Consider the following 17,740-nt stretch of genomic DNA (forward strand, 5'->3'; position numbering starts at 1 on the left):
ATTGGAATCGTTTCAAATGTAAAGTAAATAAATAATTTCAAAAATATTTATTAAATTAATTAAAAACAATAAATTAATTAATATTATTTTTTATTAAATGTTTGTTGATGCATTAATTATTAAAATGCTTGATTATGTTATTTATTTATTTATTTTTTGCCATATTTTTTAAAACAAAACCTTTTTAAATTATTTTAATAAGATTTTATCAATTAAAATTTTTTAATATAAATTAAGCTCTTGTTTCATTAAAAAATAAATAAATAAATTAATTAATGGTGATTAGAAAATAAGCTAATAATCAATTATAATAATTAAAATTATTTCATAATAAATCATTGAATTATAAGATTAAAAAAACAACAAAAATAAGATAAATTTCTATTCTTAGGAATTAATATTTCTACTAAATATATAAAAAATTTAATCTATAAAATCTCTAATTTAATTGATTTTGTATTTTGAACATACTCAAATGACTAATGATGATGGGTTGACTTCACAAAAAAATATAATTTTTGAGATAAAATTTTTTTAACTTAAATAAATTAACTTTTTTTGTTCAATAAAGTTAACTAAGGTATTTTTTGATAATAAGAATCAAATATTTTAATTTTGGAAAAGGAATTCTAAAAATTGATTAGATAAATGCTATGATTACAAGTAATAGTATTAATAATATATCTTTGAAATTGCAGTAAGACAGACAAATAAATATCTGTTTTTTTTGTTGAGTAATAATTATGAAAAGTATTTTATAATAAAGTTTTGTTTTGATATTCTAAGTGTTTTCTTGATAATTTTTATTACTTTATAAATTTTTTCTTATTCGTGATTTAGTTTATTAATAGATCTTTCATTAAGCTTAACAATTTTTTGCAAATTAAACATGAATTCAGAATTAGAAAAATTAAATTTTAGCTCGTATTTTCCTTACCTAAAAATTTAAAAACAATAAAATGAGATTGTTTGTGGTTACCATTAGATAAACACATAGTAGATAAACTAATTCTGTACTAGCCAGTATTTTGGATTAGTTAAAATTCATGATTTCAATACATAATTATTACTTTAAACAAATTGCTGTATTCTCATTTCTCCAACCCATGCTATTACTGTTAAAGATTAATTTTTGAATGAAAAAGGAGAATTCATTTATAAATTAGACTAAATTAATGTGGCTTTTAGCGAGTATAGAACATAAATTATTTCTTACATCTTACTTGACAGATTTATTATATTCAACCTCCAATTAAACTTAGGTGATATATTTGGATATGTAGGATTGGCGTAAAGATAACATGATACTATGAATTAGGGATTGAATTTGAATAATTAAGACCAAACTCCTTTCATTCAAGGGTTTAATGAATACGGAAGTATTTCTTACTTCTAAGCTATTGTCTATAGAGAAGATTCTAAAGAATATGAAGCTCCAAATTGTGGATTTGTAAGATTATTATAAGGTTGTGCCATGCTTAAATAAGATAGTGAATTTGGGATATACTTACATGGATTAGTCAGTTACAGTGATGAAAAGTAAAGAATAATAATACAAAAGTTAAATTTTACAGATATTTTTGTTATAGCTGAAGTTATCCTTGCAGCTGGAAATACTTTAAGTGAATAAAAATTAGATATTTCTGCACTTTATTCAATAGACTAAAAAACATTTCTCAACCCAAAATCTAATATATATAGAAAGAGTTTGGGATTTGAGGAGAACATATAGTCGTTAGAATAATTAAATAAATAATAAATTTAGCTGATTGATATTAAAGTAATAAATTCTCAATTATTGTGCGCAATTTCAAAATAAGGCACTTTATTTATTATTAATATGGATTAAAATTTAATTGAACACACCATCCAGCTGGATGAGCAGCCTTCTATTGTTTAAGTTATTCATGATGAGTTGTTTATTGGTCTTAATAAAAAAATTATTGTAATTAATTATGCTTAGGGCTATCAAATAGCCAGGACATATAATTTTTATTCTTAAATTTTAAGCTTGAAATAAATTGATGACAATTTAGATTGCAATTCATAGAATTGCTTATACATAGTTGGATGCTATGATGGACTTTATTAAATTAAAATGAATGAAAAAATACCTTAAAAAATAGAAATTCCTAACTTTAAGATAGACAAAGTACTTAACATTCAGATTAATTAAGAAACAATTGATTAAGCTCCTATGAACTAATATAATATTCTTTCTAATTTTGACTAGCTTATCATAAGTGCAGCAGAAAAAATATTAATTATTGATAGAAATTAAAGGATTGTCAAAAAAAAGTTTATTGCACATTCTAAAAATGTTTATATTATAGAACAAGTGAGAGTTAATCTCCTCCTCTCAGGTAGTTCTGATAAACAATTGATATTGTGGGACAAAAAAACAGGTCATTTATTGAAAACAATACAGCACACTAATCCTATTTATAGTGGTTACTTGCTAAATTAGTCAGAGCTGATCACAATAGATTATAACACAATTTGGATATTTAACACTATAACATTCTAGAATACAAAATATGAATACCACAAAAAACCAATTACTTGCTCAACCAAAGCTTCTAGTAACTCATTCTTAACTTGCGATACTTCTAACTAAATAATTTTGTGGAAGGCTGATAATTTTGAAATAGAGTCTTTTATGGAGTCTAAATTTGTAAGAACTTTTTTCAATATATTTTTAAATTTATTTGGTTTTATTTTTTTTTCATATTTATTTAAAAAGCACTGAGATATTTTATTTAATTGATTAAATAAGCAAAATTAAATAATTCTTTTAGGAATTAAATGCAAACAATTTTTGAAAACATAAAAAAATTTAACTCAAATGTAATTTTTAAATAAAATGTATTTAATCAAATGAATTAAAATTTAAATAATTAATTTAACATGAATTTATCAAATATAAGTTTTAATAAAATTATTATAAATACGAATTAATTTATAGAAAATAGGAAAATTGCCAGAACTTTAAACCTATAATGAAAGAGATTCACATTGCTTAGAGTAAAGATTTAGCGAGAACGAATGTGATTTTAACTATATTCCTCAAAATATTAAAGGTCCTTCTCTATTAAAGTATTAAATTGAATTATAGGAGTAAAAAGCTGCTTAAAAAGAATTGCATTTTATGTTGGAAGATTAAATATGCTAAAATATAGAAGAAAGATTACTCTATTAACAAAAAATAAAGCAAATGAAATTTTTTATAGAGGAAAAAAACAATGATGTTTAGAAAATTATAACTACATTAAGCAAGAAAAAAGAAAAAATAACTAATGTATTCAAGGAAGCAAATCAAAACTAAGAAAACTCTAATTTAAAAATAGCTCATTTGAATTAGGAGTTAAAATAATAAATAGATTTATAAACATCTAAAGTCCTCGATTCAGCAAGTTTATAGAATTAAGAAAATCAAATGACTGTCAAAAAGCAAGCTAATATTTACATTGATGACTGTCTTTAAACAAATTAAAAAGCTCCAAGTCAAATGCTCGGTGCAGATCATTTAACAAAAAGCTCATATTCTTATCAATTTTCAACTGAATAGACTAATAAATCAAATCTTAATTCCTAAAATTTAACATAATTTGAGATAGGGTAAACGAATAACTAAAATTATAACAATTATGGTTCTTTAAATCAAACTTAAAGTTAAAATAACAAAGCTGATTAAATAGGATAAAATCAAATAAAATCAAATGAGGATCCAGTCTAAAAATAATAAGATGTATTATCATAATATTAAACAAACAAAAGGTCAAGTAATGTTTAAAACAATGAATATTAATATGTTTCGAATCACTAGTTTGGCTACGAAGAAAACTAAAATTTCTTCAGTAGACAATTAGAATAGCTCACTTTGCAAAACAGTCAACAATAAGGAGGACTTCTATAACTAGAAATCCCATAGTAATAAAATGAACATTTTATCAGATTTACAGAATCAAATTTATAATATAATAAAGAAAGTGATGACATAGAATAAATTCAGATAAAATAAAACTAGGATGAATTTAATACAAAATAAAATTATGATCAATATAATACAAAATAAAGTGATTATTAGTTTGAACAAAATGCAGCAGAACAAAATTTGTATCAAACTTAAACAAATTTTACCATAAAACCTATTCCTGTATAAAATACTTTAAGCAATCTTACTGAGTCAAGTGACCAAAATTTTAAGAATCGTGAAATTAAGTATGAATAAATAAGAGATTAAGATGAGTAATTTTAAGAGAGACAATCTTCAAATAAGTCATACATACAATAAATTAATTAAATCTTAAATTAAATGTAAAATTTAAAATAATTGTAATCAACCTCATAAAAAAGTAAAGATTCTCAGTAGAATTCAATTTCTAATAATAGTTAAAATCAATAAAAGATCTATGACTCAAGTAGATAATAACAAGGTGATAACTCTTAGAATTTGATAAATTAGTTAGCATTTATTCTTGAAAATTCAAATACCAAATAAGAATAAATATATGAAATTTTATCTTAGTAATTAATTTAATAGTAAAATTAAAATTTAGATTAAAAAGATGAAGGATAGTTCAATTAAATATCAGCAGGATAAGATAAATAATAATCAGATCAACCAATTTAAAATAGTAAAATTCTACCAAACTCTGATGAAAAGAAAAAAGAATAAAAATTAAGTAAAAGCAAAAATATTATCTAAAAAATAGAAAAAATGTAAAAAATGGAAGAAAAACTTAAAAAAAACGATCCAATTTTAGAATAATTATATAGCTTAATATAATCAAGTAAGTGAAAAACAAAATGCATACATTTTATCTTTGAATAAGATATATTAATATTCTTCCACTAAATCAAATTATCTAGTATAATAAATAAATAATAAGTTTATCATATATTAATTTTGTAAATATAATTTGTATATAATCTTATATTCTAGTAAGTAAGAAAACCAAACAAAAATTTTATATAAAATTAACTATTTTAATAAAAATATTTAAAGATTTTTTAAAACGCAGTATTATTAATTACTATTGCGGTTTATAAAATTAGAATGGAATATTTAAAATTTTCTAATTTTTTAAAAATAATCTATCTTATATAGAAATCTATATTAATTAATTAAATTGAAATAAAATTTATTATATTGAGTAATTTTGTTACAATAATTAATTATGCAAATAAAAACAATAAACAAACAAAATCATTAATTCAAAAAATTAGAAATATTAATTAATATTATAGCAAATAATTAAAATTTTAAAAATTCAAATAAAATATATTAATTAATTACTCAGTGTTTATGCAACTCTTACTTTATATTAATTTTATAATTTTTTTATTGTTAAGTTATTTGTGTCAATGCACTTTTATTATATAAATATAAATAAATGATTCATTGAGTGAGTGAGTGAGTGAATGAGTTAATTTGATTAACCAAATCATTTTGGCTTCGATTTTCTTAAACATTTCAAACACCTCATGGATAGTTAAATTTGGGTTAGCTTGTCATCATAAACTTTGGTACATCAGCAAAATAAACTGGAATATTGTAAGCACCAGGGCCTGGTTCATCTCCTCTCTTTGATTGAGGTCTCAAGCTTGTACCGAATCCCCATTTAGGACCTATATATAAATAGTTTAAAAATTCATTAAATAATCATTTAAAATAAAATTAATTTTCAAATTTACCATGTTCTCCTGCTCTAATATTATAATTTCCAGGGCCAGGTGCATCTTTAAGCTTGTACATTGAGGGTCTTAAGCTTGTGCCAATTCTAAAAAAAATTGATTTAATATTTTTAATTAAACATAATTTTTTTTTACTTAGCTGAGCTAGGTCTTTCCTTAATAAAGATTTCACTTGGTTAGTAAGAACCAGGACCAGGTACTTTCATTCTTTCTCTTTCTACTGGATCAGGCTTTGAAACACCTTTAAAAGAGAGCTTTTTATAACAAAAATAAATTTATAAATAAGAAATCTAAAATTTATGATCAATAAAATAAATTTACTTTAGGGCCATCTGCAGTTTGAGGACGAACATTATATTAGCCTGGGCCGGGATTATTAATAGTCATATTTAGTGGCTTTCTCTAATCTGAACCAACCTTTATTTAAGGTGATTAAGGTCTGTTGGCTTCGATACGAGGTGAGTATCTATATTTTCAATATTAATTAAATAAAATTATATATTAATTTTTCATACGCTCCAGGTCCAGGTCTGCTATCTATTTCTCTATCAAATGTGTCTCTTGTTTATGTGCCTATTCTATATTTTTAATTTACAATTTAATTAAAAAAATATCAATCTCAAAGCTTAAATTTCTCATAAATATTGATAATTAATAAATTGTTCTTATTGTTTGTTTTATTTATCACTAAAATAAATGTTGATTTATTTATTCAAAATAAATTTAAAAATTAAATATTCATCCATTTATATTTATTTCAAAATTAGCTAGATAGATAGGTAGGTGTGTGTGTGTCTCCTACTATTTATTTTTTAGATAATTTTCTCTTATTTTAATAATTTTTTATCACAGCTATTAATTTATTTTTATCATTTAATTTAAAATGATCTTAGAATTTAAATATCAAATTTAATTTTTATTCAATTATTAAAAAATAGAAGAAATAATTAATTAGCTTACTTAAAAGCAGGATTTTGCTTTTTGTTCTTACTTGTAGGATTATAAGCTCCAGGGCCGGGGAATTTAGCAATTTCGTTTGCAACACCATTAGCTCTTCTTGAAATCATAGTAACACCCTTGCTTAGATCAATACAGCTCCTCTGATCGTATTAACCAGCTAAGAAAGATAATTAATTTGTTTTAAGAATAATTATTAAAAAAGTAAGTTATCTTACGTCCAGGAGTTTACTAGCTTGCATATAGTTAGTCTCTTTGGCTTGTTCCAAAACCTAGAATTATTATATATTATTTGTTATCCTTAAATCTAATAAAAGATTCTCCAATTAATTAAAATAAATAAATACCAAATTTAGGAGCAGCTGATGAGGGTCTGCTAACATTGTAATCTATTGTTTTAAATAAAATGAAGCATATTAAAAAACTTAACAAAAATACTTGCAGGACCAGGAGTATTTGTTCCCTGATAGAGTTCGTTTCTTGTAGAAAGAGGGAACCTAAAATAAAAAAATTAATTAAGAAGCTACTCCAAAAATAATAATCTTATTACTTCATAGAAGGTTGATTTAACACAGATGATTTGTGTTCATACTAACCAGGGCCTGGCTAGAGATGTAATTCAGAATTTGAGTGTTTCATTCCCATACTTAAATTTTTTGAATATAAAAATAAATAAATATTTAATTTTGGTTACTTTATCATAATTTTATTTGCATATCATTAAGATTCATTTATATTTTGAATTAATGAATCAGTTACTTACTTTTAATAACTGCATTTATTTAAGATTTTATTATAAAATTTCTAATTTTTATGAAACTAATTATTGATTTACTTATTTAAAATAATCATTAAGATTTGTTTATTATTTAATTATCCTTATTAATATCTCTAGTAGCTTTTAAATCTCTTTTTCTCTAAAACAAAAATCTATTTTATATGTTGAATTTTACCTGTAATTAGGAGAAGATTAGTAAATAGTTTTTCCAGGGTTGTATGCGCCTGGTCCAGGGACTATTTATAAACAATAGTTTTATTTAAATATTCACTCATTGCTAAATTTCATTATTTACCAAACAAGAAAGTCTCAACTCTAGGCTTTGATCCAGTGCCAATAGAGAATTTAGGGCCTGATTACTATTTACATTTTTACATAACGAATTTTAGTTTCACATAGAAAAATGCTAGAAAATGAAAGTGAATGATGAAATTATATTATTTAATTTGTTGTTCAAGCAAATTTAAATCATTTTACACTGTTCTTAAGATTGTACCTGTAAATTAAATAATAAATTATTAAATGCTTGTTTTAACAGTTAAATAATGCTAATTACTATCCAGGACCAGGAGCGTCATTAGTTACCAAAGACTAACGATTAGAAGAACCAAATCTAATAAAAATATTTTAAAATTAACAAATAATGAACAAACCATCCAAATAAATTCAATCAATTTTGGTTTAATTTTTTAAAGCAATACTTCCATTTAGGAGGAATGATCTTAGAAAATTTATCGACTGTATATGCACCAGGACCCTTTTTGTAAAAGAGAAATAGTTATTTTATTGTAGCTAGCTCAAGTAGTAAAATTAAATGTGATTTTATTTAAACATGGATTAAATAAGAATTAATTATCAGCGTACAGGAGCGAACATTGAACTGCTCTTGAATTCACCTAATTTTCATTATTTATATTTTAAAAAAATTTGATTCAAGTTGATCGATGAAATGCTTTCTAATATAATTCTTAAGAAAATAGAAAAATTTACCTCTTTTTCCTGTGCCAATTGACCAAGCACTAACCATTTTTAATAATAGACTACTTGCTGCTTATATAAATAATAAATTATTTTTAAAAACTTGCTATGTTTAATTGGAATTACTTACTGTAAAGCTTCTTAATGTTTAATAAATTGATTATATTTTTTATTTATTATTATGAAATATACTCAAATTATAGATTCTTTATCTCCTCTGTTTTAAATTAAAGCAAATTGAATAAGCAAATCAATTTATTAAATAATCAACTATCTTTTTACTCATCAAATCTTTCTTTAGCATTAAATTTTCTATTTGAATTCATTTATTATAAATATCATTCTCATAATTATTTTGCTTCTTTTTTTAAAAATTTAATATTTTCTTTTCTTATCTTTTGAAACGTTATCTTCTTCTCTCATTCTCATATTCATGTCTATCAATATAATTATTATAAGCCGTTCCTGATGAAATTTTAAATTTCCAGCAAATCAATAAAATTTTAAAAATATATATTTAAAAATTTTCTATTTTCTTTCATCAAAGAGAATATCTATATATCTATCTATGAAATTAATTTCAAAGATTAAAATATATTTTTAAAAGTAAAAGAAAAATTAATAACAAAAATATTCTAAAACAACTTTCTTTAAAACTAAATTATTCTCTAAGAAATCGAATTTTTCAATTTATTTATCTTTTCTCAAATTCAAAAAATAAATACCATAGATAGATATATTTTTAAGACAGAGCTTATCAGAAGAAATAATAATTTTATATAATATATTTAAGACCAAAATAAAAAATAGTATTTAAAAAACAAATATACATTCCTTAAAATATTTATCATTATTTTTAAAATAAGTTTATTGTTTGTTAAACAGACAAAATATATTGATTTTAACCAATTAATTTTAATAGTTTTATAAACAATGCTAAAAAATGAATTTTATTTATTTTATTAAAAAAAACCCTAATAATGAAAGCAACTAAAAAGCTCAATTATAAAAAATCATGTTGCTTAAAACAAAAATATTTGCCAGTATGACTTCTGAAAAAAAAGTTCTTATGCTATATATTTATTTAAACTAAAAAGAAATTAATTTTAAAATAATTAGCTTATTTTGAATTTAATCTCTCAAATTTATCACTCATTCTAAAGTAAAAAATATTTATTTTACAATATTATATATAATTTTTTTATAAATTAGCTTTGAAAGAAGAAATATTAGGGCGATAAATTTATTTCTTAAATAATATTAACTGTTAAAAGGTATTTATTTTGAATCAGTATAAAAATTTTTGCGATACAGAAAGAAAATTAATTTTTTGAAAGATTTGTTTTCAATAAAAATTATTTTTTTATTTATTTTTTGCTATTTTTTTTAATAAATTTATAACTAATATTTGTAAATAATGGAATAAATTACAATACCTAATTCAAATATTCATTATTAATCCTAAATAAATACTTTTGAAGTTTTAAATAAATAAAGATAGTGACAGAGGAAAGACTATTCATTTATTATAGTAGTCTAAGAATATTTGTAGAATAAGCATTGCAGATATACCGTCTTTTAAATCTTTGTGCTATTTAAGATTTAGATTTTCGTTATAATTAAAAGCTATTTCTTCTAGTATTTGCTTTGAAGCAAAAGTAGTAAATGATTCATCAACCTTTTTAATGTTTTGATAAATAAGATTAATAAGCAGCTAAACCAAAAACTTAAAAATTTACAGTTGTGAATGGAATGTTTGAATCCACTTTATTTATCATAAAATTTATCTCAGCATCAAAAAACTATTTTATTTTATATTTAGAAAGTTCTACAGATGTAAACAAACAAACAAAATAACAAATCAATCTATTAATTATCAATTTTAAGTTACCCTCTTAAAGTTAGTAGCGCCAATAACTAAACCTTTTACATTCTCTTTTTAAATATGCTTCTTTAATTTAGCGATCACAATAGGATTGTTAAAAGTCCTAGCATCTCCAGCTGTTTCAATTGTTTCAAGCATCTTTTAATTTTTAGAATGTTATCAGCTAAAAGGTTAATATTTTATTAATAAACTAACTACTGACATATGCTTTTTTAAGTTTAGTATCTGTAATAGAAAGTCCTAAAAATTTAGTCCCGTAATCCACTCCTAACAGAGTAAAACCTTATGGACTCAGCCTCATTTACTTCTGAAGATACAGTCTAAACATCAAATTACTCTTTTACATGATTTGCTATTTCAAACAATAATAATAAGTTTAATTTTAGTTGGTTAGTTTTAATATATTACAATCAATCTAAATCTTCTGTTAAATTTTATTAGTAGAAGATTAATTAATAATAATAAATCAATCAATCAAAATGGAATGTTTTCTAGTTAAAAAATATCTTTAATAACTTCAAAAAAATTATTCTACTTAATAATAAAGCTCTACTGTGAAAAACATAATATCTTCTATTAAAAACTACAAAAAATAACCTACCTCTATTTCTATTCTTTTAGAATGTTAGCTTAAGAAAAATATTAAATTTTAAAATAAATTTTATACATTTAGTTTTCCTTCATCACTAGAATTAAATTAATTTAATTAATTTTATTAAATTATAGTAAAAAAATATGATTTTAATTGAGCAATTAAATAAAGCAAATGAAATATAAACTTTGAAGTATTAAACTCCTCCTAATAATATTTGTATTTTCTTAAAATGCTACATTTTGATAAATTATTTTCATTTTTGTTAATAAGCAAATAATTTAATTAAAAATATTGTTCTAAAAAATAAGGTAAAGCTGTGCTTAGTATAATTAGATTTAGTAGAGCAATTAACAAAGTGCATAAGTGAATAAATTCGAATTTGGAGTATTAAGCCAATAAACAGATAGCTTAAATTAAAAAAATATTATTGAAAAAAATCAATATAACAATTTTTTTTAAATTATTAAACTTAAAATGAAATAGGTTAAGCGAAAACATAATAGAAATACAATTTTGAAAACAATTATGTAAATAAGTGGCTAGTCTGTAGATAATCAAATATTAAAAATATCTGATTATACTAATTTTATAAATGGTTAATTTCTACATGAATAATATAACTAAACAATAACAAACAAAGTATAACCACCAATTAAATAAACATTATTTTAATTTATATGAAAATTTTTATGAAAATATAAATAGTGTACATTCTTATTAAAAAACACACATTAATATTCTATCCAATTTCTCTTTCACGGAAAATCAAATATTTTTTGTAGCCTAAGTAGAGTTAGATTATTTGAGAAAATTTATAGAGTATTTACAGTAAATGAAAGATTAATTTTATTTGATATCCAAATAGAAAAAATTAGTTTTTTAGTTGTTTAAAAAGTTAGTTATCATCTAAAATTAAATTTGTTAGTTTTCAATTGTACTTGCTAGTTACTTAGTTTTTCATTTTTTAATAAATTTACTCTAGAAAAAAGTTATTTAATTTTCTTTACTGAAAAATATTTGGGGCTTTGAATTACTTGAAGTTTTTTTTAGACTTATAAACAAACTATCTATCGTCACATTTTGATTGTGAATTTCCTTAATTTTTGATAATTTGAAATTCTCTCAGAAATCCCTTATTTTCTCTCAAATATAAAAAGCAGAAAATTTGTAAGTTTTGGAAAGTCTAGTAATTGAGCTAATTTACTTCATAAGAAAAGTAAATATTAGCATTAAAGTATCATAAATTGGTTTTTTATATTGAATGGAGTAAAAATAAATATGTGATATCTAATTAATTAATCAATCAATCAGTTGTTGCTTTTTAAATCATTAATGAATCTATAAAATTATAAATTAATAATTTTGTTTTAAAGTTAAGACAATTATTTAATAGATAATCAAAATCAATATTTTTTATTTGAAAAGTGTTCACTTGTTCGTTCCTTCATTCACACTAATTCAAACAATTTGTACAATGAAAAGTGGATATTTAAAAAAAATATAGTTAAGCTAGCTTAGTTAATGAGATGAATACCAATTTAAAGTGAATATAATCCAAAAAAAGTACATTTATTTTAAAGAATTAGGCATGTATATAAGGATAAAAATAAAATATTTAGAAATTTATATTACAATTAAAAATATTTTTGAATTTTATTTATTTATTTATTTTTACACTTTTCACTTTTTTTATTTGCAAGCAATCAAAAATAAAGAATGCATGTAATTATTTATTTGTTTGTTTGTTTGTTTTTTATATACGGTGTGGCTGATTAACTATAATTAAATTATTCATTTTCTTTTAAGATTATCTAATTAAATTATTAAATATTCTGATTGGTTTGTGAGATTTGGTTAATTTTTTTGTTTGTTAAGTATTTTTTGATAATTAGAAAAGTTTGTTTTTTTTTTTTAAGGTTACAAGTAGTACTATTTAATTAAAATTCTATGAATCAATAAATCAATCACACATTTTATATTAATTTTTCACGGATTGACTTTGTATTCTTAACATCTTAGTTTGTGTTATTAGATGCATTTAGATTTTGAGTTAAATTATTTACTTATTGCCCTTGTTACTAGTTTCCATTAGAGAACAAGTTAGAAGGATTTTTTATTATAGGACTTTGATAGACTTCTTTGAATTTTTTAGAATTCTTGTTATTAAGGTCATATTTTTATAGGTTTTTCATGTTTTCAATTAAGGGAGAATGTGCATCTTCCAAGGAGCTAGGATCGATATCATATTCATCCATGCATTCAGGTACGGACTACATTTTTATCACAGGAGTTTCTTGCTTTATTTTAGAGCTACCATTAGAATCTGGTGTTTTCTTGAAGGGCTGGCTGTATTAGCTTCCTCCTGGAGTTTTAATCTATGGAGAATCTTAAGCTTGACGACTCATAGGACTATCAATATATTCACTAACAGAGTTTCTGCCTTATTATTATTATTTTTTCCAAGTTTCGGGACTTTGCTATTCCTATGGCTCAGACCACTTGCTATTCATTAGTGGAGTCTTACTCTTTAATTGTAAATTATCCTTTGGTGCAATGCGTACTATTTAATCTCCTTCTAATGAAGTCTGAGAAGAAACAACGCTCGATTTCTATTAGGTAGTGGGAGTTGCAGCCTTCATTTTTGCAAACCAAGGATGATTGAGAGCTTATATTGCTGAATAACGCTCTAGAGGATCTTTTTTGAGCAGCTTCTAAAGTAAGTCAAAGCACTCAGCCGATAAATATTTGCCCATTTCATTGTAATTAAAGTCGATAGTGCAATTGTAATTTTTGATTACAATTTCGTCATAAGATTTTCCTTTGAACGGAGAGCTACCTGTTAAAAGTATGAACATTATTACACCTGCAGAGAATGTGTCTACCTTAAAATCGTAAATCTTATCAGCAAGAACTTCAGGTGCGACGTATCCAGGAGTGCCACAGCGCTGGAACATGTATCCTCCCTTAGGATCGTAGTAATCAGCCAAACCAAAATCAGCTAAGCACAAGTCAGTATCGTTGTTTTTAGAACGTAGGATAAGGTTTTCAGGTTTAATATCACGATGCAATATGTTTCTTTGAGAAATGTAATGAATTGAGTCGAGGAGAGTCGTCATTAGTTAAGCAACATAAACTTCGTCAAATTACCCATGGCCTTTTAACTTGTGGAATAATTCTCCTCCCTTTAACAATTCATTAACTAAGAAAATATGAGTTTCGTTCTCATAAACTTCATACATTTTAATGACACCAGGATGATTCATCTTACGTAAAATTGAAATTTCCTTAATCAATGCTGGTCTGTCAATCTCAATTTGAGCAAATTTATCTTTTTCAAATGCCTTTACTGCAAATTCTCCTCCAGTTAGCTTTGAACGCGCATAATAAACACGAGCAAAATTACCCTTGCCCATAAGCTTAATAGTAGAATAATCATTCTAAAATGTAGTTAATACACACTAACGCTTGACTAATTCAAACCACATAAGCATATGTTCTTTATTACGTGCGTATAATTCCACAAATTTGCAATTATGTGTCAAACGAAATCCATACTTAATATCTTTGTCTCCCTTTTCTTCAAGTTTTATTTTCTCAAGACGATAATTTTCAATGTTAGCAAATTTCTCAGGTTTACCGCTTTCAGCTGTAAATTTTATCAACTTATTACCAATAAGCTAGTATGTATTCGATTTCCAATATCCTTTCTTAATCGACTTTCTGAAAAGAGTGCCTTCGATTGACCTCTAATCAGTCTTCTTTGGGATTAAAGGTATATTTTTAGACCACATTTTGTAAGATTCTCTAGTATTTTAATCGAGATCATCGAAGAGCGATTCCTTCACTTTAGAGGCTTTTACTTAGCTGTTGATCATTTTTTTTCCTTTTACAATCTAAATAAGTATTCGTGGAGTGCTTTTTTTTCTTTCTATAACTTTAACTTGTAGATATTCTCAAGCTTTTAAGTTATTGTATTATTTATAATTTTTGTTCTTCTATTCTTACTCGAGTAGATAGATAGATAGTTAGATACTTTTACTATTTTATCTTACTTAATAGATAGCTTGAATGTTTTGTATCTAGCTTTTTTAAACTATGTAAAATGGTTTTTTAAAACAGTAAAACTAATAAAAAATTGTTCCTAGTTTAAATTCAGAGCTAATCAAAGAAAAAAGAATCTATTTTTTTCGTTTACTTACTGATTATAAGTTCCTTTTTGTATTTGTAGTAATTCACCTATTTTTTTTTTTTGCTTCGAATTTCCGTCTCTTTAAAGTGATAATAATTAATAGCTTTCTTTCAAAGGAAATATTTATCTTTTTTGATGATTAAATTTTTTGAAAATTGTACTATAATAATTAATTATACTATTAAATGGTATTTTTTAAAGGTTTTTATCAAAAAATATTAACAAAAATGATAAAGTAATCAGCAATCATATAATTAAAAATTTTTAATTAGCTAATTAATAAATTAATTAATAAATAAATAAATTAATTGATCAATAATGAGCTGTGTAAATGTATATGCTTTATATGTAAATATATCGATAAATTTATTTGTGTGTGGTATATAATTAAGTTAAGATTTTTGTAAGTTGATGCAAAAAAATTTAAAGGCGAAAATTCCCATTCTAATTCAAACTTGCATAACCTGATATTTCTTATCAAATAGATATGTAAATACATACAACCAAAAATTTAGTTTAAAATATAAAATTATAAATTTTTCAGACAGATAAAAAGATTTTTAGTATAACTAAAGATAAATTATGTTACTTTTATTTTTATTTATTAAGTGTAATTTTTAACTAATCAAATCTGAAAAAAAAAAAAAAACTCTGTTTGGAATATTTTCCTTTTACTACTAAAATATAGTTTGTTTACGCATAATTTATTAATAATTCATGCTCTAGCTAATTAAGAAAGATGCGCTTTTCTATTTTTTTATATTTACTTGAACTTTTGTAAATACTTGCCAAAATATTTGAAACATATAAGTATTTAATCAGAACAGAAAATAAAGAATCTTTCGAAGTATTTGATTATTTGTGCTATTATTTTAAATTTGAATATATTTAACAAATAAAATTTGAATGAATTCATTATTATAAATTGTTAGAAATACTGAAGTAGCAATAATTATACATCTATTTTAGCTTATTATGAAGGATTATATTCTTTATATTTAAAAACTAAATTTATTAATAATATAGAAATCTTTTCAAGCGAAAAGTTTTGAATAATATTAACAAATTTTATTGTGAAATCAATTACCTTTTTCTTCTATTTTAAGATTTGTGTTTAATTTTGTTTGTGAAATTTTAACTAGTTTGATTTTGATTATGTAATTTGATTTATTGACACAAAATACTAAGAACGATTACAACTTCTTTTTCAAATATTTTTGAAACAAAGTATTTAGAAAAAGAAAAATAAACTTCCTTTCCTTTTAAGAATTTTTTGAAGAATTTTGATTTTTTTCTACATTATTGTTTTGAAAAAACAGTAAGGAAAATCTGTAACAAGATGTTTAATTAATTTATTTTTCTACAAATTAAAATTCAAGTTAACACCAAATATTATTTGTTTGTTTGTTTGTTTTTCAGCCTGAAGTGATTATAAACAATTTAAATCTAATTTCAGTTCGCCAAATAAAATAAGAAACCAAATTCTTTAATATTCAATTCATATAAAAATTTATTTTCTCAAGCTTAATACTTTTTTCATTAAAAGAGATTGCATTTTATGAAAGGAAAAATAGTTCCTCAAGCAGTTAAAGTAGATATTATCCTTTATAAATTTACTTAAGTTAAGCTATTTTTATGCTTATTGTAGACCTTACTTTATAATATTTAATTTCTAAAAGAATAGATAGCAAAATTTAAATTAACACATCATTTAAATAAATAATACTTATTTTATATAAAAAATAAACAAATTTGTTTTTGGTATTTAATTTTAAGAATTTTTTACTTCCGTATTTTTCTTTTACCTTATAATTTTATTGATATTAAGCATAGAAAATAAGTAACTAATTATCTGATCAAACGTATTCTTTCTCGCTTAATTTCTACTCTAGATGTTTAGTTTTTATTTATGTTTAAATAATAATGCTTGCTTTATTCTTTACTAGAAATATTTAAATTTTTTATAATAATCTATTTGCTTTAGAAAATACATACAAGTTCTTGAATGATATTTAATACTGTTTAATATTTATTTAAATTTGCAACTTTTTTAATTTAAAAAAGAAGGAAGAATACTTTTCAAAATCAAGATAAAAATAAATAAATAAATGATGAACTTTTTAAGAGAAATAAAACATAAAGATAAAATAAAATAAAAATACAAAAATGTTTATTTTTGAATGAATAAGTTTTAATAATTATTAAAATAATATTACATTAAAATTAAACATTTAGATAATTTATTTTTTATTTATTTATTTACATTATTGCTTATTTAAACATTTTTTATATATGTTATTTGTTGTGTGTGTTTTTTAATGGAGAAATTTGTTTTTTAAGTTAAATTTATTTCAAATTAATCTTATTGTTTTTGAAGTAGGAGTTTTATTATCAATTAGTAGTGAAAAATTTTTTATTTGTTTATTTTGTTCTTACTTGTAAAGAAGTGCTTCATAATGAGGGATTTATAATTCTTATGATAACATTGATACACCACTGCTGAGTTAATTACTATGGTTTTATTGGGTTATCATGTTTATTTGACTGACTGATTATGTCTTTGATTTACTATGAAGATAATTATCAAAATTTTCATTTAATTATACTTTCACTTAGTGATTTTCTTAAAAAGAATTTAAGAGTTAATTAAGATTTTATTTT

At 22.5% G+C, this 17,740-nt stretch overlaps 4 protein-coding genes across 4 annotated transcripts; 1 reads left to right on the forward strand and 3 right to left on the reverse strand. All coding sequences in view use genetic code 6, as the record gives it.

The window, feature by feature from the left end:
- Positions 1–847: 847 nt before the first annotated feature.
- Positions 848–4,801, forward strand: TTHERM_00077700 (hypothetical protein; the record flags this gene model as incomplete). The annotated part of the gene is made up of 2 exons (XM_001015711.2): positions 848–2,674; positions 2,966–4,801. The coding sequence occupies exons 1-2, from the start codon at positions 890–892 to the stop codon at positions 4,799–4,801; spliced, it is 3,621 nt and encodes a 1,206-aa protein (XP_001015711.1). The 5' UTR covers positions 848–889.
- Positions 4,802–5,485: 684 nt separating this feature from the next.
- On the reverse strand, positions 5,486–8,459 carry TTHERM_00077710 (outer dense fiber protein; the record flags this gene model as incomplete). Its single annotated transcript, XM_001015712.2, has 17 exons — positions 5,486–5,631; positions 5,698–5,783; positions 5,833–5,951; positions 6,019–6,163; positions 6,213–6,275; positions 6,658–6,814; positions 6,873–6,926; positions 7,002–7,043; positions 7,093–7,151; positions 7,205–7,300; positions 7,608–7,668; positions 7,728–7,791; positions 7,910–7,928; positions 7,989–8,045; positions 8,134–8,189; positions 8,297–8,328; positions 8,423–8,459. The coding sequence occupies 17 exons, from the start codon at positions 8,457–8,459 to the stop codon at positions 5,486–5,488; spliced, it is 1,293 nt and encodes a 430-aa protein (XP_001015712.2).
- Positions 8,460–9,798: 1,339 nt separating this feature from the next.
- Positions 9,799–10,697, reverse strand: TTHERM_000077719 (holliday junction resolvase, putative). Its single transcript, XM_012797568.1, has 4 exons — positions 10,498–10,697; positions 10,302–10,433; positions 10,150–10,212; positions 9,799–10,088 (listed from the first exon to the last, which is right to left on the reverse strand). Exons 1-4 carry the CDS (start codon positions 10,639–10,641, stop codon positions 9,930–9,932), a joined length of 498 nt encoding a protein of 165 aa, XP_012653022.1. The 5' UTR covers positions 10,642–10,697; the 3' UTR covers positions 9,799–9,929.
- Positions 10,698–12,854: 2,157 nt separating this feature from the next.
- Positions 12,855–14,765, reverse strand: TTHERM_00077720 (Serine/Threonine kinase domain protein; the record flags this gene model as incomplete). Its single annotated transcript, XM_001015713.1, has 1 exon — positions 12,855–14,765. The coding sequence occupies one exon, from the start codon at positions 14,763–14,765 to the stop codon at positions 12,855–12,857; it is 1,911 nt and encodes a 636-aa protein (XP_001015713.1).
- Between the last annotated feature and the right edge of the window lie 2,975 nt (positions 14,766–17,740).

The sequence above is a fragment of the Tetrahymena thermophila genome, assembly GCF_000189635.1.
Source record: "Tetrahymena thermophila SB210 genomic scaffold scf_8254650, whole genome shotgun sequence".
NCBI lineage: Eukaryota > Ciliophora > Oligohymenophorea > Hymenostomatida > Tetrahymenidae > Tetrahymena > Tetrahymena thermophila.